Source organism: Rhodotorula paludigena (assembly GCF_050403205.1).
Source record: "Rhodotorula paludigena JCM10292 DNA, Rt_paludigena_JCM10292v1_ctg12, whole genome shotgun sequence".
NCBI classification, from domain to species: domain Eukaryota; kingdom Fungi; phylum Basidiomycota; class Microbotryomycetes; order Sporidiobolales; family Sporidiobolaceae; genus Rhodotorula; species Rhodotorula paludigena.
The window spans coordinates 47921-67755 of record NW_027481446.1 but is presented as its reverse complement, the minus strand read 5'-3'; the positions used below and the strand labels follow the sequence as shown (position 1 = coordinate 67755).

Genomic DNA, 19835 nt, shown 5'->3' with positions numbered 1-19835 from the left:
AGGGCGCGGCGAGGGCCAACCGCGCGCCGTCTTTGCTGTCTCTCCTCGTCCCTCCCCCGATCCGACCAGAGCCATGGCTGCGACGCTTGTTGGCAACCTCTTCTCGGGCGCGTTCGCCACCCCGGCCCTCCCCTCGCTCAGCCTCGGCGGCGTTGCGGCGTCGGTCGTCGACGGTGCGCCTTCCTCCTCGTCACCCGCCCGTCTCCCCTCGCGCTCCCGGCTGACGCGCAGTGCGCCCGACCCGCAGACGCCAAGGCCAAGGCCGACCAGCTCGCCAACAAGGCCTCGTCGGCCGCGTCGGTGCGTCGCCCGCTCTCTCCCCCGAGGCTCGCTCTGGCTTGCCTCGGCCGCACTCGGGCTTGTCTCGTCGTGCGCCTCGACACTAACCTGGCGCGCATTGTCCTTGCCCACGACAGGCTGCTGGCGACAAGGTTGACGGTGCCATCGCTGCTGCCGGCACCAGTGCGTCTCTCCCACCCTCACACCCCCGTCACCTCTCGGGTCGACCCCCGAGCGCCGCGCCTCGTCGCGCGGCACCACCTCTCGTCGCCGGTCGCTCTCGCTAACGCCTGCATGACTGCCAGGTGCGTCGAAGCAGGTCTCGAAGGCTGCCCCGGGCGCCATCGAGCTCTACTCCGGCAAGTACTATTACACGTGCGCGCTCGGCGGTGCCGTCGCGTGCGGTGCCACCCACGCCTTTGTCACCCCGCTCGACCTTGTCAAGTGCCGCAAGCAGGTTTGTCGAGCTGGAACGCGGCCCCGGCAATCAGGCAGCCCGTGCTAAGCACTTTCCCGCACCGCAGGTTGACAAGAACCTCTACAAGTCCAACACCGATGGCTGGAAGAAGATCTACGCCACCGAGGGTGGCCTCCGCGGCCTCTAGTGAGACAAGATCGACGCGCATTCACTGCTCCACGCACAAGAACTGACCTTTGCCGACCTCACCCCCCCCTTCCGCGCCCCCTCAGCACCGGTTTCGGCCCCACTCTCATCGGTTACTCGATGCAGGGTGCCGCCAAGTACGGCTTCTACGAGTACTTCAAGAAGACGTACGCCGACATGGCCGGCCCGGAGAACGCCGTCAAGTACAAGGATGTCATCTTCCTCGCCGGCTCGGCGTCGGCCGAGTTCCTCGCCGACATGGCCCTCGTCCCCATGGAGACTGTCAAGGTCCGCATGCAGACCACCTTCCCGCCGTTCGCCTCGGGCGCCGTCCAGGGCCTCAACAAGGTCGTCGCCGCCGACGGTGCCGGCGCGCTCTTCAAGTCGCTCCCCTCGCTCTGGGGCCGTCAGATCCCGTGCGTACCAGCTCTGCCCTGACGAATGGAGTGCAGCGAGGGAGGTTGTTGCTCGACGGGCGCGAGGCCACGACTCCCCACATCGACTCTTCCGGCCGTCTTGCCTCGACCGCCCCTCTGCTGCACCTCCACAGCGCCTTTCCGATGATCGTTCACTCACCACGAGGACCTACAGGTACACCATGATGAAGTTCTGGTCGTTCGAGGCCACCGTCGCCGCCATCTACAACGCCATCGGCCGCCCCAAGGAGACCTACAACAAGCTTGAGCAGCTCGGTGTCTCGGCCACTGCTGGGTGCGTACACATTCTCGAGGGTTGATGACGTGGCTGGCGAGGAAGAGGAGACGGAGGCAGAACCGCGCCCTTTCCTCGCTTCGCCTCATCGTCTAGGCAACCCCTCTGACCTTCGCCTGCCTCGCTCGAACAGTTACATCGCCGGTGTCTTCTGCGCTGTCGTTTCGCACCCTGCGGACACGATGGTCTCCAAGTGAATCCCTGCGTTCGTCTCGCATGATCCGGACGACCCGCTGATTCCACCTTGCGTCCCTCCCCTCTCCCCACAGGCTCAACGCCCCGCTCAAGCCGGGCCAGGCCAAGCCCTCGGTCGGCTCGATCTACGCCGACATCGGCTTCGGCGGTCTCTGGGCTGGTCTCGGTACCCGTATCTTGTACGTCCGGCTCTTGCTACCCATGGCACAGGGTCTTGACTGACTCGTTTCCTGCGTCTCCTCCCATCAGCATGATCGGTACCCTTACCGCTCTCCAGTGGGTGCGTCACTTGCCCTACAGTGATTCTAGCTCGTGGCATGATACTGACTGTTCGCTCCTCCGCAGCTCATCTACGACACGTTCAAGCACGTCTCGGTTCTGCCGCCCCTCTCTCGCTACCAGCCACTAACGCTCGTTTCACGACAGGGTCACCATGGGTCTCCCGACCACCGGCTCGGCTGCCCCCGACCCCACCAAGAAGGCGTAAACGGACCCTCGAGTCCCTCCTCGCCCTCGCCCCCTCTAGACTCTCCAACTCTTCCTCGACGCCCGCCTCTACCTCTGCTGCGACATTTCCCATCTCAGCACTGTCGTCACCTGCCTTCCACGCTGTCTATTTTCCTTCTCTCTCCGTCCCGATTCCGAAAGAAATCACATCCAGGTCTTTCCCCCACGGCCTACCAGGGCGTTCTTTCATGGCGCTACTGACGAGAGCTGCGTCACGGTTGCTACATGAGGATGATCGCGCTTAAAGTGTTTGCTGTCTGGAGCTGCTCGATAGCCGCTGGTCCAGGCTCCGTTCCTTCGCTGCCGGCAGCTGTGGGTGACCGCTTCTGCGCCGCTGGTCTCTATGCCTGGGGTGCGGGGCTGCTGCTGAGATTGATTCCTCGCGTCTCGTTGAGCTAGGAGTGAAGAGGTTGCGGAACTCGACCGAGTCACCCTAGCAGCAAGCGCGAAGCGACCGGACGATCAAGACCCAAGAGACGCGAAGCTCGAGCAGCTCGGTGTCTCGGCTACCGCCGGGTGCGTACACCTTCTCGACAGTTGCTGACGCGGCTGGCAACGAAGAGGGGATGGAGGCGCCCCTTGCCTCGCCTCGTCTCGGGAACCCCTCTCTGACCTTCGCCTGCCTCGCGCGAAACAGCTACATCGCCGGTGTCTTCTGCGCTGTCGTTTCGCACCCTGCGGACACGATGGTCTCCAAGTGAATCCCCGCGTTCGTCTCGCACGATTCGGACGACCCGCTGATTCCACCTTGCGTCCCTCCCCTCTCCACACAGGCTCAACGCCCCGCTCAAGCCGGGCCAGGCCAAGGTCTCGCACCGCTTTCGGTGGGACTCTCCGTCTCTGCTTGTTGATCACGCTACAGTAACGACGGTGACTATCACCTCCTGTTGTTCTAGTGATCGCCGGGCGGGTCGTCCGGAAGGATGCCTTGCGAGCGAGACATTCTCCTTCGCTTCTTCTGCTCTCGCTTTCGGCGATCGAGCGAGGGGCCGGATATGCCGGTGCCGAATGAGCGGGAGCGTGATCTTGTGGTCGGCGGCCAGACGAGGCGAGGGCAATCGGGCGATGGAGCCCTGCGGCAGAAGCTTGCGAGATGAGCGCCCTGGCAGGATGGCACGAGCGAGGTCACGAGTCTATCTCCCGCGACCAGCAAGCGGCGATGGCATGCCTTGCGAATCCGATCTTGTGTGCTCGGCCGGCGCACGGCCCTTGAGCCGGACAGACGGCCGACATGAAGCGGCCCCGCCGCGTGCGCTTCAACTCTCGTGGCTGCACAGGCGTGCGCGGGCCGCGGCAGCCGCCGGCACAGCGAGCTGCGAGGCCCGGTTGAGACGAGGATGGCGAGCGCTGCCGGCGAGACTTCGCTCGTCAGGGGTCGTGGAGCTTCGGAGCACGCGTTTCTTTGGCCGGTCTCGAGCGAAGCTGGGAATGCTCCGTGTATGCGACTCTGCGAGCTGGCCTGGGACAGACGGGCAGCGCGGATGCAGTTTGGCAACGGGACCAGCACGACCAAGTCCGCTCGACTGGGGCTGTCGACGTTCCGCTTGCGTCGACGTCCCCAAGCGGATATCCTGCCGCCGAGGGAAGGCGGGGAGGGCTCGATAGCACCCACGAGTCCACTATCGGATCGAAAGACGCCGGCTCCAGAATTCGCAGAGTGTCGAACCTTGCGAGGCTCCGCTGCCTGGCAATGTTGCCCTGCGCCTGGTGACCTTCTCTCGCCTCGTCGTCGCCCTCCTCGTTCTGTATCGCTGTGTTGTATCTCACTTCCCCGTCGCCTGTATATCGCCCATCCTGCATTCTCGCACGAACCCGTTGACGAACCTTCACGACTGCACGACCTTCTCAAATCCGTTTCAACGGCCCTCGTCCGCCGCGGCAACTCAGCGGTGCGTCCCCTTGCGGTTCTGGCTGGCGAGGAGCGGTATGTGCTGCCGTGTGCGCGGAAGGTGCGCGACCGGGCCTTCGGGAAGGTCGGACAGGTGGAGCGCTCAGGCCGCGCGGAAGGCAGACGTTCGCGTCGTCCTTTTTGGAGGCGGAACGCTGCGGTCTGTCAGCCTGCAGACGTCGGTAGAGGGTCATGCGCACTGCGATGCTGACTCGCGCCCTTGCCCACCGTCTCTCTCTTGCGCGCGGTAGCACAGCCTTGCTCTTGCCCTTTCTCCTCTCGCCTCTCCTGTCCGGAGCGCTCCAGGGACAGACCGGTGAGCGTTCGTCACTTCCGCCAGCGGCTCCACGGCAAGTCCGCCGGGGGGGGGTCTCCTCGTCCTGTGCCCCTCTTTTCGCGCTTCTTTCCCTCCTGTCGTCCCTTCTCCGCCCTCCTGAGTGGTCCCCCTCCTCTCCGCGGTATCGTGTACGCCCGTGTGGCCACCAGCCCATCTCTCTCGTCCTCTCGGCCTCGTGCCTCTCGGTGAGTCGGGCTCTTCGCCGCCCAAGCGTCCGCGCTGGCGGTGTGCCCTCGTGTTCTGCTCGCTTCGTCGCCCTCTCTCCTCGACGCTGATTCGGTCTCGCCCGTCTGCAGCCCGCGCGAAGTCTCCTAAGCAGGCCTGCAGGTGCACCATGCAGGTCGAAGCAGCCCCATCCGCGCCCGCCTCGGCTGCCGGAGGCTCGCCGCCGTTCGCTCACGCCGGCTCGCCCCAGGCCTCAGCCTCGCGACCGCCACCTGTGCAGAGCGCTAGCCTGTCCGGCTACTCGTTTCCGACTGCGGCGGACTCGCCCCAGGCGGGCAGGCTCTCCCCGTCGCCGCCTTCGCACTTCACCGCGCCGCGCTCGCAGACCGAGAGCCACTTCAGCTTCGGTTCTGCCCCCCATCATGGCGGTCAGAACCACCTCGATGCTGCCTCTCCGGCCTACTTGAGCCATGAGCGGCGCGAGGAGTACGAGCGCCCGCGCTCCCTCTCGATCGCCGCGCTGCTCGCCGGGCAGGGTTCCGCGCCGTCGCACTCGACCTCGCCCGGCGCCGCTCCCGCACACGAGTACAGTGCACTCACGGGCCGAATCGTCGCCGGAGGGGGACCCCCGCGCCCGGGACTCTCAGGTTACACCTCCGACTACTACGCGGTGTCCCAGCCGGCCTCGTACGACCCGAGTTACTTTCAGGCGCCGAGCCTAGCCCAGCCGCAGCCTCAGACTGCCGCCTACTCGCTGCCGGCCTCGAGCGCGACGCACCCTTTCGCTTTGTACCGCCCCTTCTCGTTCGGCACGGCTCCGTCGGCACCCGCGCATCCGCTCGCTCGTGCCCTCTACGGCCCGTCGGCCTCGTCCGGCCTTGAATGGGCCAAGCCGAGGGGGAGCACCGACGACGCGACCGCAATGTCGAGGCAGTATGCGGCGCAGGCGCTCTCGCGATCAATGCCGGCCCCTGCCTACTACACGCCCTCGCACCCGAGCGGCCTGATGATCCGCTCGACATCGAATCAGTCCGGCCTCTCGTCCTACTCGGAGCAGTCGGCCGACTCGTCGGCTGGGAACTGCGGTGGAAGCGGCGCTTCCGACTACGAGGGCCACCATGTCAACCCGGCCTTTGTCTCGGGAGCCGATAGCGGCTACTACAGCTCGCCGCAGCTCGACAAGAGCGTCACCGATCTGTCGCGCTCGAATAGCGCAGACTTGCGCGGCGTGTCTGGCCTGCGCATTGACAGCTCGCCGGCCGCCGAGACGCCCGCGATGCGGCCCAAGCCGTTCAAAGCGGCGAGCGAGTCGACCATTCGCGGCTTGCGTGTCAACCGCAGCAACGTCGACACGATCCGCGCTGCGGCGAACGGCGGCTCGCCGGGACCCGTCAGCTCGTCGGCTTCGTCGTCGTCGGGCGCGAACCGCCTGACCCGCCGCCGGATCAATTCGACCATCTTTCACCCGCCTCCGCAGGCCATGCTTGCTCCCGGCTCGTTCTCTCCCTCGGGCAGCGCAATCGGCGCGCGTCGCAAGGCCGACGACCCATCTAAGGTGACGCCGCTCATGCCGACCGACGACGAGTTCGCCAAGCTCCCGACCAAGCGTTCGCGCGGCCGCGTGCCGCCCGTCTCGAGCAAGCTCAAGCTCGACGGCGTCAATCCGGACGCCGGGCCGACCGAGGAGCAGATCGCGTACGTCGGGACGACCAAGTCGGGCCGCGCGAAGAAGATCTTCCTGTGCAAGGTGCCGGGTTGCGGCAAGTGCTTCAAGCGCAGCGAGCACCTCAAGCGTCACATCCGGTCGATTCACACCAACGAGAAGCGTGAGTCTCACGACGACGCGCTCTTGCCCATCTCGACCTTCTCAAGCCGGTACTGACCTGCCCGTGTTGCTCGCAGCCTTCATGTGCCAGTGGCCGAACTGCAATAGGTACGTGCCTCGTATCTCGAGAGACCTCAAAGTCGACGCTGATGCTGAGGTCCACCCCCGGCTTGTGTTTCGTACGTGCAGGTTCTTTTCCCGTCACGACAACCTCAACCAGCACGTACGTTTCCACCGCCTCATTATACCCGCGTGCTCGATCCTGACGAGCCTCTTCATCAACAGCTCCGAGTTCACCGCGAGCCAGGCATGTCGGACGCCCAATTCTCAGCCGCCCTCGCCGACTGCTTCGGCAAGCGCCTCGCCGAGGTGCAGCGCGAGAAGGCGTGGCAACGCCCGGGCCAGTCTGACTCGGAGGATGGCGGCGAGGAGCCCGCCCCCGACAACTCGCAAGCGCAACAGGCCAATGGCGAGACGGAGGCGGGGCAGTCGATGCCACAGCACCAGCAGGGCGCGGCATACGACGCCGAAGTCGCCTATGCCGCCGTCTTTGGCACGTCGCACCAGCACCACCACGGTGGCTACGAGTCGGCGCCGGATGGCTATTACGGCGGCGGCGGAGGCGGCGGGCAAGAAGGCGGCGACGAGCCCGTCGGCGCGGACGACGACGAGTACTTCCCGCCGGGAATCCAGCCTCCGCAGGGTCGCTACGCCCTGCCGCTGCCGCCTCCGAGGACGCTTGGGAGGACGGCGACGCTGCGCTCGAATCGCACGGCGGACGAGCCTGCCGCTGAGCCGCAGCGGTAGGGACGCTGCTCCTTGTCCCGATACCAAACGACGTCAGGCAGGACTAGCGGGTCCGTGATCTTTCCCCTGGCATTCGTTTCCAGACTGCTGACAACCAGCTTCCCTTACAGCCGGCCCCGTCTTGCTTCCTGACCACCCTTTCTCCCTTTGCATGTCCGCCTTTTCCGTTCTGTGTCCCCGGTTTACCCCTTCGCGCATGGCTCCTCCTTCTCCTGTTCTTGTCACTAATAATGCACGCCTCCTTTGACCCCGTCCTGACCCCCTGAGATACCCCTCTCGCGCATGATCTTCCGTCGTCTCGTCACGCAGCGTACTCCTTCTCGTCCTCTGTCCCCATAGCCGTCCGCGCAGGCCGCACAGACTCTTGCGATTTTCCTGTACGGATGTACGACGACTCGCTGCGATGTCTGCGCGCGCGAGGCGAGGCAGAGACCAGAGAGCTGCTAGGTGAGTGAGGGGACGCGAGAGAGAGGGCATTGCAAAGCGGTACAAGGCGGCATGGGTCGGGGTCGAGACGAGAGAGCACAACGATGCGAGGCGGGAGGATGTACGAGGGGGATGGGGCCGCAGGGGAATACAACGTGCACGGGGGGAAGAGGGGCAGGGCGGGACGAAAGGCGAAAGACGACGCGAGGGATGGGGTGGCGAGACCAGGGCGAGATGACTGGGTATATACGCGAGAGGAGATGGTGTCGATGCAGATGAGAGAAAGAGGCAGGACGTCGCGGGCGAGGGCGATCCGCTCAGTCGAGCACGAGAACCTCGACCTCCTTGGCCTTGCCGTCCTTCGAGCTGCTGCTCGCGGGCGCGACCTTCTTCACCGGCGTCGCGTACTTCTCTGCAGACCGCGGCGGATCGGGAACGAGTCAGCGCGAGATCGAGCGCGACGCAGCAGCACGAGCGAACGCACGGGTCCATTCTCGCGCAATCTTGTCGTGCTCTTTGCGGTTCTTGAGGTATTTTTGCGCGATGTCGGGCACGAGAGGGTCGTCTATTGGTGCGGAATGTGTTAGTCAATAGGGAAACACTCGGCTCGATGAGCGCTGGGAGCGCACGAGGGTTCGGGTCGGCAAGGAGGGACGCGACGGAGAGGAGGACCTTGACGATTGAGCTGGAGGGAGAAGCAGGATCAGTACTGGCAAATGACTGGAAGCGAACGCGCTGCAACGCACAGCGCAGGTGACCACTGGTTCTTGAGGATATCGACTGCAACCGGGAGGGTCGACAACAGGTCAGCAAGTCGTATGCGTGCGGTTTGAACGGCGCCCGGAACGCACGACAGATGCCGCCGGACGAGTTGATGTTGGCATGGTAGATCTTGGTCTGGAAGACGACCTTGGGCGGGCGGAACGGGTAGTCGGGCGGGAGGGTGATGTGGAGCGAGAAGCGGCCGCCGGAGTAGGGCGAGTCTGGCGGGCCGTCTACGATTGCGTAGAGCACTGCGGTCAGCGCTGCCCTGCTCAACACAGGGCCAGAGGCAGAGGAGAGAGGCTGACCGATGGATGCGGCCCACTCGTAGACGTTGTCGTCCGAGACGAGGGTGCACTCGCAGCCCTGCGGGAGGCCGTCCTTTGTGAGGTCTGCGAGCTCCTTTGCGATGCGCTTGCTCGACATGGAGCCCGTCTGCTTGGGCGGCATGGCGACGACCGAGGGTGAGGGTGGCGGTGAGGGAGCGGGAGGACGAGGTGCAGAGGGCGCAGCGGGAGATGCTCGGGTGGGCTCTGTGTGCTCTGCTCTACTGCGTGCACGTGTCTGTGCGCTGCTCTGGCGGAGTCGTGCGAGCGAGTCGAGCCAAAGCCCGAGAGTGCGTCGGCTCGTGCCCTCTGTCGCTTCCCTCGACTGCCCCCAGCGCGGCCAGCGAGCATCTACAGAGCTTAGCCAGCGCTGTCTGCGCCGCTTCACGAAGCGCCAGCTCTCCCCGCCGCCGTCGTCGCGTTTCTCGTCCCCACTTGGCGTCTTCATCAGTGCGAGCGTCTATGGCCTGGCCCTCAGCTGCCGAGGCCGTCGAGGACCCGGCAGCCGTCCAAGAGGTAGGCGCGCCGCCGTACACGGGCGCGGCGCTCCACCCGGACGTCCGCATCGACGCCGAGACGGGCATCCCCTCGATCGGAACTCGCACCGTCTTGCCTCCAGAGCCCATGACAGCGTCCTTCCGCCTCGAACGCATCGCCATGTCTACAAAGGGCGGCAAAGAGTGCGCCGAGGACTGCACCACCGACTCGTACTACGATCTCGTCGTGAGCGACGAGGGCTTGTCCGTCACCGCTGCTCCCGCTCGCGAAAAGGCGTTCTCTGCCAAACTCGCCGTCGGTTGCCTGACCAGCATCAAGGCGAGTTCCGCTCAGAGTCTGGCACGAGAGAGAGCAGGACTCACATCGTAGCTCTCGCAGCTCGCCATTGACCGCTTCAAGGTAGAGGAAGGCTCGACGGTCTGCTTCTGCGTTGCGGTGGCTGCACCTGGCCGTGAGCTCTTGTTCGTACACTGACCTCTGGGTACTTACTGACCCTGCTGATGTCGCAGACCCCGACACGGTCCTCCTCTTCCACATCGACACGAAGCACGTTTCCGGCTTCGACCCGGCGCAGCTCGAGCTGGCCAAGGCGCTCGTCCGCTCGTGGCAGCAGCGCTTACCTGAGATCAAAGCCGACATCCCGTGCGCTCCATCGCTAAAGCAGGTCGCGTCAACGCGGTGCTCATGCCTCTTCCGTTCGCAGCATCACCCGCGCCCTCGCGATTCCGCCGTGCGGCATCTCGCTCGCCTACCGCGCACCCGTCCCGCCCGGATACAACCCTCGAGACCCGGCCACCTGGGTCGCCCCCTTCATCCGTGAGCCGGCGCCTGTGCGCGCTGCCGCCGACCACACGGGCGGCGCCTCGACCAGCGCGGGCGGCGCGTCAGCCGTTTCTCCGTCTCGCCCGTCCAAGCGCACACGCATGTCGTCCAGCGCTTCTCTCGATCACGTCGTCAAAGCCGAGTCACCGCACCCCGAAGTCGCGATCGACCCGGCCCTCCTGGCCTACGAAGCGGCGTTCGCTTCGGGCGAACCCGTCTACTCCGAGACGGGGCGGCAGAAGCGCCGCGCGACGCTCAAGAAGCCTACCGTACTCGAAGTGGTGGGTGAGCCATCGACCGAGGAGGAGGCGGACAAGGCGAGGAAGGGTAAGAAGAAGGCGGCCGCCGTGTCGGGAGCGGTGGGCGCCGGAGCGAGGAAGCGCCGCTCGGGAGCTGCGGCGGCGCGGTCGGCCGAGACACACAACGCGGCATCGACGTCGGATGCGATGCCAGCGGCGACCTCCCTCAATTCCGCCGCTTCCGCTCTCGTCGACGAGCCGTCCGTCGCTTCCGTTTCGCCCAATCCTGCGCCCCACGCCTCGACCTCCTCTTCCTCCTCGGCCTCCTACACCCATTCCACACCATCTACGTACCACGTCAGCCAACGTGCGCACCCACTCCCCTCGAACTACTCATCCTCGCCCTTCGACCCGCACCCCTTCTCGACCTTCCGGACGCCCAGCGCGGATCCCTCCGATCCCTACCCAGCAGCAACGGCGGGCTCGCCTGCGCTAAGCATCGAGGACCTCGCGCGCCTCGGCCAGTACGCCGCCAATCTCGGCGACGTGTGCACCGCGCTGCACGCGCAGGTGGGAGCGCTCAGAGGCGAGATGGACGCTCTGAAGCTCCGCGTCGGGGCGAACGACGAGGGAGCGCCGAAGCAGGAGGAGGGAGAGGCGGCGGAGGCGAGCGGGATGAGGACGCGTGGGAAGGCGAGGGGCAAAAGCGGCAGCACGAGCGCGACGAGGGACGCCGGTGCGCCCAGTAATGACGCGCAGCAGACGTCGCTCATGGCGCGCCTCGCCGAGTGCGAGCGCCTCCTCGGCGTCGGAGCTGCACTCGCGCCGCCCGCTGCGACGCCGGGCGGGCACAGTGAGGGAGGCGGGTTCGAGGCCATGCCGGTGGGCGAGAGGGCGCAGTTCGTGCAGCGCGTCGAGGCGTTACTGTATGCGTTCCAGCGGGCGCAGCAGCAGGGGGGAAAGAGTGAGCCGGCGGCGGGATGACCGGGGGGAGACCAAGCCGCTTGCCTGTGTGTTCGCGAGACTCTGTGCGAACGACGACTTCGATTTGCATGCGAGGATGGGTGGTACAGGGACAGAGCACTGCTTGAGAAAGCTGGACCGCATGGCTATGGGTGAAAGGCGAAAGGAACTGACGGGAGCACAACAAGCGTGGAGCATAACGAGCGGGAGGCGAGCGAGCGGTAAGAGGACAGGCGGGCGGCCGCAGAAGGAAAGGAACTAGTCTTCCTCGGCCTGCTCGTTGCCGTCGGCGACGTCCGAGATGCCCTGCGCCGTGATCTGGAACTTGGCGTCGGCTTCGGGCATGCACGGCGAGTCGACGATGCGTGCGACGCGCTCGGGACCACGGCCCTTGCGCATCGACACGCTGAGCACATGGACAGTTAGCACCGTGAGTCTGACTGCTGCTGCTGCCGGACGAGACGGAAGACGAGACTGCGACGTACCGCGTCGTGCTCGCATGCGCCATGATGTTGCCGCCGATGGGCTTCCTCGCGTCGGCGACCATGCCCGGCGCGGCGTCGACGCTCGCGACGACCTGATTGGTGACGACGACGGCAACGCCAAACTCGTCGGCGAGGCGCATGAGGTTGCGCAGGAACTTTGCGAGGTGCATCTGCCGCGCCGAGAGCTCGCCGCGGCCCGAGTAGTCGGTGCGGTACAGCGAGGTGACCGAGTCGACGATGATGAGCGAGAACCTGTACAAGAGCAAATGTCAAGTATCAGCCGAGATGCGAGCGATCTGCGGAGGACGACACAGAGCGACACGCACCTCGACTCGGACATCATGGCGCCCGCGAGGACGAGCAGCTGCGACTGGTGGTCTGCGTTATACGCGCGCGCGTACGCCACGTTGTCGAGAACATCCTCGCCGTTCATGCCGTAGCGCTCGGCGATGGCGAGCAGACGCTCGGGGCGGAACGTGCCCTCCGTGTCGATGTAGAGGCACTTGCCTTCGCCGCCCTTCATGTCGCAGGGAAGCTGTCGGGCGGGGGAGTGAGCGAGATCTGGGCAGAGAGGACGGCCTGAGAGCGTGACGCACCTGGCAGGTCACGGCGAGCTGGTGGCAGATCTGACTCTTGCCCGTGCGGAACTCGCCGTACAGCTCGGTGATCGCGCCCGTCTCGATACCACCTGTAAGAGCGTCGGGAGTCAGCGCGCACGCAGGACCGGACAAAGAGAAAACGCAGAGCCCACCGCCGAGGATGTTGTCGAGCGCGGTCGAGCCGGTCGTGATGGTCACGAGGTCGGCGCGGCGGGCGTGGCTGTTCAGAGAAGCGTTGAGATCATCGGCGAGCTACAAAGGCGCAGGCATACGCACAACTCGGTCGCAGTGGTGAAGCCCATCGGGATCATCTTGCTCACTGCGAATCGACGAGCGTCAGCACTCGCTGCAGGGCAAACAGACTCAATGAAGCACACCCTGGGCGATGATCTTGTCGGCCTTAGACTCGGAGATGCCCTTGACCTGGCAGAGGAGCTTCTTGGGCGTGTAGGCGACGGCTTCGAGCGTCGCGTAGCCGGCCTCGGCAAGCTTCTGGCAGTCCTTCTGAGCGATGCCGAAGCCCTGTGACCATTTGAGAGTACCACGGTACAGTCACTTCGGCTGCTCGGGGCGTGGGCGTGGCGCAAAGGATGACCAAACAAGGCGAGGGGCGAGCGACGCACCATGAGGGCCTCTACGGGCTGCGGGAGGGTGCGGTTGGCATAGCCATCGTCTGCCTGGCTCTGCTGCGATGCCTGCGACATGCTCTGCTTGCGTCTCGGTGGCGGTGCGAGGCGAGGGACGGGGCGAGGAAACACGGCGGCGACGGGTCGAGCCGCGTCGGGCGCGCGTCGCCACCGCAAGAGCAACTCGGCGCGCGTTGACATCTCGCACCACTGCCCGTGCAGCCGCTCGAGCGCGTCTACACTCCCAGCAGAGCCTTGCAGAAGCTTCGCCGACTCTCGAGAGCCCAGCAATGCCACCGGAACTCGCACCCTCGTCGTATCGAGACGTCAAAAGCAGCTGATGCACACCCCTCCCTCTCCCCCTCCCGGCGCTACACCCGCTCAAACAGGATCGTCGTCGCCTGCCCACCGCCAATGCACGCCGAGCCGATCGCGAACCGCTTGTTGAGGCGGTGCAGGTTGTGCACCAGGTTGTTGGTGATGCGCGCGCCCGACGCTGCGAGCGGGTGGCCGAGAGCTGCGCGGCGAGGAAGCAACCGAATCAGAGTCTGATGAGATGGGCGGAGAAGCCGAGTGGGTCACGCACCGATGGCACCGCCGTTCACGTTGGACTTCTCGTTCGGGAGGCCGAGCTCCTTCTGCACCGCGAGCCACTGCGCCGCAAACGCCTCGTTGACGTCGAAGAGCTGCGACAGACAGCAACTGATCAGCACAGGAAAGCGGCGACGCGTGCGAAGCGGGACGCACGTCGATGTCGTCGATCGTCATGCCCGCCTTCTTGAGCACGCCGCGAATGCCCTCGACGGGGCCTATGCCTGCAACGCGGACGTCAGCGTCTCCTGATACTGCCCGCTCACAAACGCGCGGCGCACCCATGACGGTAGGCTCGACCGCGTTGACATGGTACGCGACGACCTTGGCGAGCGGCTTGATCCCGTAGCGCTTGACCGCCTCTTCGCTCACGACAACGTTCGCGGCCGCGCCGTCGCAGATGCCACTCGCGTTGCCCGCCGTGACGGTGCCGTCCTTGGCAAAGACGGGCGGGAGCTTGGCGAGCTGCTCGAGCGTCGCCTGCGGGCGCGGGTGCTCGTCCTGCGAGAAGGAGATGGGCTCGCCGCCGCGCTTCTTGGGCGGGAGAGAGACCGGAGTGATCTCCGCGGCAAAGGCACCGGCATCAAGGCCTGTACGGACGCACACATGTTAGCTCCATACTGCAGGGTATTTCAGGACGAGAGCGAGAGTAACCGGGACGCACCCTCCTTCCACCTCTTCTGGCTCTGCAGCGCGTACTCGTCACACTGCTGGCGCGTGATGCCGTACTTCTTGGCGAGGTTCTCCGCCGTGCTGTGGGGCGAGCGAATGTGAGCCGGACCCCTCGGAGCTCGAGGGCGCAACGTACATGCCCATCGGCCTGCATGTCATACCATGTCAGCGAAGAGCTCTCTATAGTTCGAGAGTCGAAGACGCACGTCGGGTTCGGCACGCGGTCCGTCAGCGCCTGCGCGAGCGAGTCCTCGAGCTTGAGGTCGACGCCGTACTTGTTGCCAAAGCGAGATGAACCCGAGAGCGTATCTGCAGCCAAGGGGTGTGTATAAGCAAGGCATGCGGGCTGAAAGGAAGAAGAAGGTGAGACGCACACGGCGAGAGCGACATGTTGTCGGTTCCGCCCGTAAGGACGACGTTGGCCTCGCCGAGCTTGATCTCCTGCGCGGCATTTATGACGGCCTGGAAGCCACTGCCGCAGAGCCTGCAAATGTCGATCCCGGTTCAGCAAGGCTCGCCAAGGGTGATCTTGTCCAATGGCGGCAGCAGGGAGGCGTGCGCACCTGTTGACGGTAAGAGCGGGAACGTCGACGGGCACGCCTGCGAGGTGGCCGACGTGCCTTGCGAGGTAGGCAGCAGACGGGTCTGAGTACAAGACTTGGCTGCGAGCGGGAAAGAGGCGGACGGGTGGAAATCACGGGCAACTCTGGCCAGGTCAGCCCCGCCGGCAGCTCGGCAGGAGCGGCAGAGCTGGGCGCACCCAAAGATGACCGAGTCGACCTGCGTGCCCTCGGGCAAGTCCTGCAACGCCGCCTTCGCTGCGTGGCCACCGAGCTGCGAGCGGCGAGCCGAGTGGGGGGCGTCAGCAGCCCGTCGAGGCGTGCGAGGACGAGGGGACGCGCCTGGGAAGCTGTGAGCGACTTGAGTGCGCCACCAAAGGCTCCAAAGGCGGTCCTGCGGGCGCTCGCGATGTAGACGGCCATGCTTGTCGAGAGCGACGAGAGCGAGCGAGCGAAGCAGCCGGCAACCTCGAGCTCCCGGCCGCCTCGCTTCTCCTCGACAAGTGCAGACCGAGGACAAGGCATACGGCTAGTCACATGCACACTTTCAGGACCGACTTCAAGTCTCTTCAAAAAGACGAGACGAGGATGTCGAGAGCGCCAGCGGACTCCTTTTAACGAGGGCGACGAAGATATCGAGTGCAGGAAGATCAACAACAGGACAAGCTCTACAGGTCGAGAAAGAACAGGACGAGGCTGATGCCAGGGAAGGGGGTGGTCTACAGCGACCACGTCCTACGGGACCACCGCCTCGCGAGGACACAGACGAGCACCGCAGCCAGCGCGGCGCTTACGCTCGAGAGCGCAAAGATCGGGCGGTAGCAGCGCGGACCGATGCACGTGGCCACGTCGCTGTCGCCGTCGTCGCCGGTGGGACCGCGCGACGAGGCGAGGTCGCGCAGGAGGCCGAACAGCGGGGTGAAGAGGAGCGAGCCGAGGGCCGAGAACCAGCTGGGAGGGTGCATATCGACACGATCAGTCCACGCATCTTCACCCCGCGCAAGTGTCAAAGGAAGAGTACGCACGTCAGGAGCCCCCAGTTGCGCCCAAAGTCGGCGACGCTCCACCTCGTCCTGACCAGCGCCGGCGTGAGCGTGAACACCGTCCCGTACGACACGGCCGTCGCGGCCGTGACAACCCAGAGACCCGCGGGCGCCGCCAGACCCGTCGCGCCCCAGCCGTACGCGGCCGTGAGGAGGACGCACGCGCCGAGGACGAAGATGAGGCGCACGTGGCGTCGCCAGCTCGCGCGCGGCTTGACGGAGCCGTCGGTCCCGAGGTGCGCGGTCGAGGAGGATGGCGCGGCAAGGTAGTCGGACGCGGCGCCAACGACGAGGCGCCACGCGGTATTGACGATCGCGAGCAGGGCGATGTGCCGCTTGCGCAGCGCGAGCGCGTTGCTCGGTGCGTCGCGCGGGAAGGAGCGGGGCGCGAGTGACGACAGTATCGACCCTAGCGAGGCCATGTACATCTCGGCGGGGCCGGTCGAGAGGAAGATGACGGCGCCAAGCAGCCAGAACGACGCGGTCGACGCGAACGAGCGGAGCGACTCGCTCTCGGCTGGAGGTTCGGGCGTCGCCGTCGCACTCCGCTGCAGCAGGCTCGTGCGCTCGGTGGCGGGCTCGGCGAAGGTCGAGGCGCACGAGGCGACAAAACCCGAGTCGGAGCCTTCGACGGCGGCGAGGCGCTCACGGTCGAAAGGTTCGACAGCGTCGACGAGCACCTTGTCGATGTTGTCGTCCCAGGGCAGCTCCTTGATGAGCAAGCCGCCAGCGAGGTTGACCAGGGTGAGGACGACTCCGAGGCAGGCTAGATAGCCAGCGACGTCGAGATCGTCGCCGCTCGACGTCGTCTTGGTTTCCCACGTGAAGAAAGAGGCAATGGCGGACAGAGCGAGGGGCGACAAGCCAAAGACGGCGCACGGCACGGCGATGGCGAAACCGGAATGCCTCGCCGGAGCCGACTTGGTCGATGATATGACACCGCTGAAGTAGGACCCTGCGGTGCCGCAGCCGACGACGGACCAGCATGCGGCGAGGACCGCCCACTCGCCTTGCCAGGGTTCGTAGTCTGCCGCGAGGCCCACCCGATACCGCCAGCTGAGGAGGGAGAAGCCGATGGCGAAGAGGGCCGAGGCGACGAAGGACACAGCGCCGGGCCCTCGCCGGTCACAGAGCGCGCCAAAGTAGGCCGCGAGGGCATACTCGCCCAGGATGGCGGCGCTGGCCACGAGGTTGAGCTGCGCAGCCGAGAGGTGGAGGACGCGCTCGAGCGAGGGAGACCACAGCGGGAAGGTGAAGGGGGCTGCACGCGTTGTCTACATCAGCGCCTACGGCGGCACAGCCTGGGAACGAACGCACCGCCTGCTGTCAGGCAGTTGAGGAGGGCCGAGGTTCCGGAGAGCACCCTCCGCGTAGTCGACATGTGTGCGCCGTGGGCGGTACTGAGCGGGGTCCTGAGCAGCTCTGAGGTGCACAGCACAGCCCTGCAGTCTTTCGTAAGGGAATAGAAGGCGGGCAAGGCGATGTGGGGCGGACCAGAGCGAGGCGGGTGGTGGTGTCGTGACGAGCAAGCGCGAGTCAACCGTAAGGCCGGGTGGCCTAGGCCGTGGTAGGACAGGAGCAACTCTCTTGCAGCGCTTCCGGGTCCTGCGCACCTCTCAGGGAGGCATGCTCGCTGTCGTGACTGCTTCCGCGCGGAAGCAGCTGATGAGGGCTTTCGAGAGCAGCGAGCCTTAAGACAGCAGTCGGACGCGGACGAGCGTTACTGATGCTACTGTCATGCTCCCGAAAGCACTTCGAGGCCGCCTGGACCGAGGCGACGTCGACGTCGTTCGTCAACATCCGAAGGTTGTCCTGTGCGGCATGGCGGCGCGCTCGCTCAAGGCGACGCTGAGCGCCGCGAGCGACTCGTTGCTTTCTCTCAAGTCTGACCCAACACAGCACGCTGCTGCCTTCGCGGATCTTGAGCGTCTCGTGGCCTCGCTTGCCCTCGACCCGCACCACTCGCTTCTCGACGCGTTCCTGCGACATCAGGACTCTTTCCATCGCAACAGTGAGTGCGTTCCCGCGTTCTGTAGGCCTACGGAGCTGACCAGGGGTCTACAGCGACCGCAACGCTGCTCGAATGGCTCGGCCGAATCCTCACCAAACAACCGACGGCAGGAGCAGGTCCGTTACAGGAGTACTTGCAGGCGCTGTTGACGGCTGACAGGCTTCGTGGTGCCCGTCGAATACGCTGCAGAGACGGGCGACAATATTCTACGCTGTCTGCGACTGATCCAGGGCCTCCTCCTCTTGCATCGCCCAAGCCAACGCCTCTTTGGTCGGCGAAGCAGCCTCGAGGTGTGCTTTCCAGCTCAGCAATCCACAGAGATCTACGTGCTGACTTTGGTATCGCAGTATCTTCTCGCCGTACTTGACATGACCCGGCCCAGCCATCCTTTCTCGCCGCACCTCTCGTCGCCCGCTCCCTTCCCCTCACCTGTCTTGTTTCCGCCTTCGCCGTACTCGTCGCCGAACCTAGCTTCACGATCTTCTGCTGCGTCTGCACATCCGGCTACGACAACACCGCTCGCCCTCGCTGTCCTGGACACCTTGCTGTGCACGCTCGTCGACCGACCGAAGAACATGCGCGTCTTCGAAGAGCTGGACGGCCTGGCAGCGGTCGTCAAAGTCCTTAAGGACAAAAGTGCCGAGCATGTTGTTCGGTGAGATGCGTTCTTCTCCCTCCACCGCGTCTCGCTGACTCCCCTGCCTCCGACAGCATCAAAGCCATTGAGCTTCTCTACTACTACCTTCTCCCGGAATCCTCTTTCACAGCGGCAGCACCACCCTCGCCCGAGTCGTCATTCTCGAGCGGGTCGAGTGCAGCCGCGTCGACGTACGACTCGCGCATCTTTGCCGAGTCGTCAAACCTGCCGCATCTCCTCGCCACGGCAGCCGACTTTGTCCCGCAGACGCCGCAAAAGGCGCGCCCGCACTCGTCATACGGGTCGGACGACCGCACGCCCTTCTCTCCGTCGGCTCGTTCAGCCCGCACCTCCACCTCGTCGCGCGAATCGTCGCCTTCCCGCACACCCCGCCAGTTGCGACACAAGCGCTCACAGAGCCTGATCTCGCTTTCTTCCCTCGCAAGAGAGCCCACACCGTCTCCCGCTCCTTCCCCCCGCCTGTCGGCGTCACTCGCAGCGAGCCCGCGCCTCCCGCCCTCGAGCCCTTCCATTCCTCGCTCGACCTCGCGCCTTCAGCCCAGGACTAGCTTGTCGCGCGCATCACAGTCGGAAGAGGACGCTGTGATCACCCCGCGCGCGGCACGATCGCCTCGCCCGTCGACATCTGATTCAGTACCGCCTTCCCCTCGGCAAAGCCACCGACGCACCCAGTCGGTCACGTCCATCTCGCGCTCGACTGGAATTGCCGCCGCCGCCGTCCCTGAGTCACCATTCCTGCCCATCGAGACGCGACGAGAAAGCCGCATCCGGCTGTCCAAGGGTAGCAGCGACGCCGAAGAGATGCCCCCGCCGCCGCTCCCTTCCTCCTCCTCCTCCTCGTCCTCCGCGAGCACGCGCGCAAGACCCTCGCATGCCCGATCGAGGTCGGCTGTCGGGCTGGGCCATGGTCCCTCTTCCCGCGCGTCAAGCGCCGCGTCGTCAGCTTCGACCACCTCCTCCCGCCCCTCTCGCCCGACCTCATCCCTCTCCTCCCTCGCTCCGCCGACGTTCTCGCTACCGCCGCAGTCGCAGAAGCGGCCGAGGCACACGCGCACAGAGGACGAGAAGCGCGCGCTGCTCCGACGCGTCATGCCCAACGTCGATGCGCTCGAGGATCGCTTTCGAGCGATGGGACTCGGCGTCGGCGCGGGCGCAATGGACGCTCGGGCGTCGTGATGCGTCCTTGCAGGGTCGAGACTGTGTACGGGTAAGGAGGAAGAGCAGTTGTTGTATGTC

General features: G+C 65.5%; 8 protein-coding genes across 8 annotated transcripts; 4 read left to right on the top strand and 4 right to left on the bottom strand.

Annotated features, from left to right (window-relative positions):
• Positions 1-73: 73 nt before the first annotated feature.
• Positions 74-2276, top strand: PIC2 (Cu/Pi carrier; the record flags this gene model as incomplete). Its single annotated transcript, XM_076647924.1, has 12 exons — positions 74-173; positions 248-300; positions 417-462; positions 585-736; positions 804-883; positions 970-1299; positions 1475-1594; positions 1728-1787; positions 1864-1968; positions 2039-2069; positions 2135-2154; positions 2216-2276. The coding sequence occupies 12 exons, from the start codon at positions 74-76 to the stop codon at positions 2274-2276; spliced, it is 1158 nt and encodes a 385-aa protein (XP_076506433.1).
• Positions 2277-4855: 2579 nt separating this feature from the next.
• On the top strand, positions 4856-7318 carry JCM10292_001066 (uncharacterized protein; the record flags this gene model as incomplete). The annotated part of the gene is made up of 4 exons (XM_076647923.1): positions 4856-6512; positions 6589-6619; positions 6701-6734; positions 6797-7318. The coding sequence occupies 4 exons, from the start codon at positions 4856-4858 to the stop codon at positions 7316-7318; spliced, it is 2244 nt and encodes a 747-aa protein (XP_076506432.1).
• A 743-nt stretch (positions 7319-8061) lies between these two features.
• On the bottom strand, positions 8062-8956 carry JCM10292_001065 (uncharacterized protein; the record flags this gene model as incomplete). The annotated part of the gene is made up of 6 exons (XM_076647922.1): positions 8062-8156; positions 8229-8309; positions 8374-8429; positions 8491-8524; positions 8596-8739; positions 8815-8956. The coding sequence occupies 6 exons, from the start codon at positions 8954-8956 to the stop codon at positions 8062-8064; spliced, it is 552 nt and encodes a 183-aa protein (XP_076506431.1).
• Positions 8957-9294: 338 nt separating this feature from the next.
• Positions 9295-11375, top strand: JCM10292_001064 (uncharacterized protein; the record flags this gene model as incomplete). Its single annotated transcript, XM_076647921.1, has 3 exons — positions 9295-9652; positions 9840-9972; positions 10034-11375. The coding sequence occupies 3 exons, from the start codon at positions 9295-9297 to the stop codon at positions 11373-11375; spliced, it is 1833 nt and encodes a 610-aa protein (XP_076506430.1).
• A 237-nt stretch (positions 11376-11612) lies between these two features.
• On the bottom strand, positions 11613-13142 carry RAD51 (recombinase RAD51; the record flags this gene model as incomplete). The annotated part of the gene is made up of 8 exons (XM_076647920.1): positions 11613-11760; positions 11840-12091; positions 12166-12374; positions 12436-12527; positions 12591-12658; positions 12715-12757; positions 12816-12960; positions 13062-13142. 8 exons carry the CDS (start codon positions 13140-13142, stop codon positions 11613-11615), a joined length of 1038 nt encoding a protein of 345 aa, XP_076506429.1.
• A 293-nt stretch (positions 13143-13435) lies between these two features.
• On the bottom strand, positions 13436-15310 carry JCM10292_001062 (thiolase family protein; the record flags this gene model as incomplete). The annotated part of the gene is made up of 11 exons (XM_076647919.1): positions 13436-13581; positions 13651-13750; positions 13812-13879; positions 13937-14245; positions 14320-14408; positions 14464-14475; positions 14534-14636; positions 14702-14811; positions 14891-14989; positions 15088-15161; positions 15230-15310. 11 exons carry the CDS (start codon positions 15308-15310, stop codon positions 13436-13438), a joined length of 1191 nt encoding a protein of 396 aa, XP_076506428.1.
• A 296-nt stretch (positions 15311-15606) lies between these two features.
• On the bottom strand, positions 15607-17311 carry JCM10292_001061 (uncharacterized protein; the record flags this gene model as incomplete). The annotated part of the gene is made up of 3 exons (XM_076647918.1): positions 15607-15838; positions 15913-17191; positions 17248-17311. 3 exons carry the CDS (start codon positions 17309-17311, stop codon positions 15607-15609), a joined length of 1575 nt encoding a protein of 524 aa, XP_076506427.1.
• Positions 17312-17751: 440 nt separating this feature from the next.
• JCM10292_001060 (uncharacterized protein) lies at positions 17752-19775 on the top strand (the record flags this gene model as incomplete). The annotated part of the gene is made up of 5 exons (XM_076647917.1): positions 17752-17941; positions 17995-18057; positions 18131-18231; positions 18289-18596; positions 18653-19775. 5 exons carry the CDS (start codon positions 17752-17754, stop codon positions 19773-19775), a joined length of 1785 nt encoding a protein of 594 aa, XP_076506426.1.
• Positions 19776-19835: the final 60 nt, after the last annotated feature.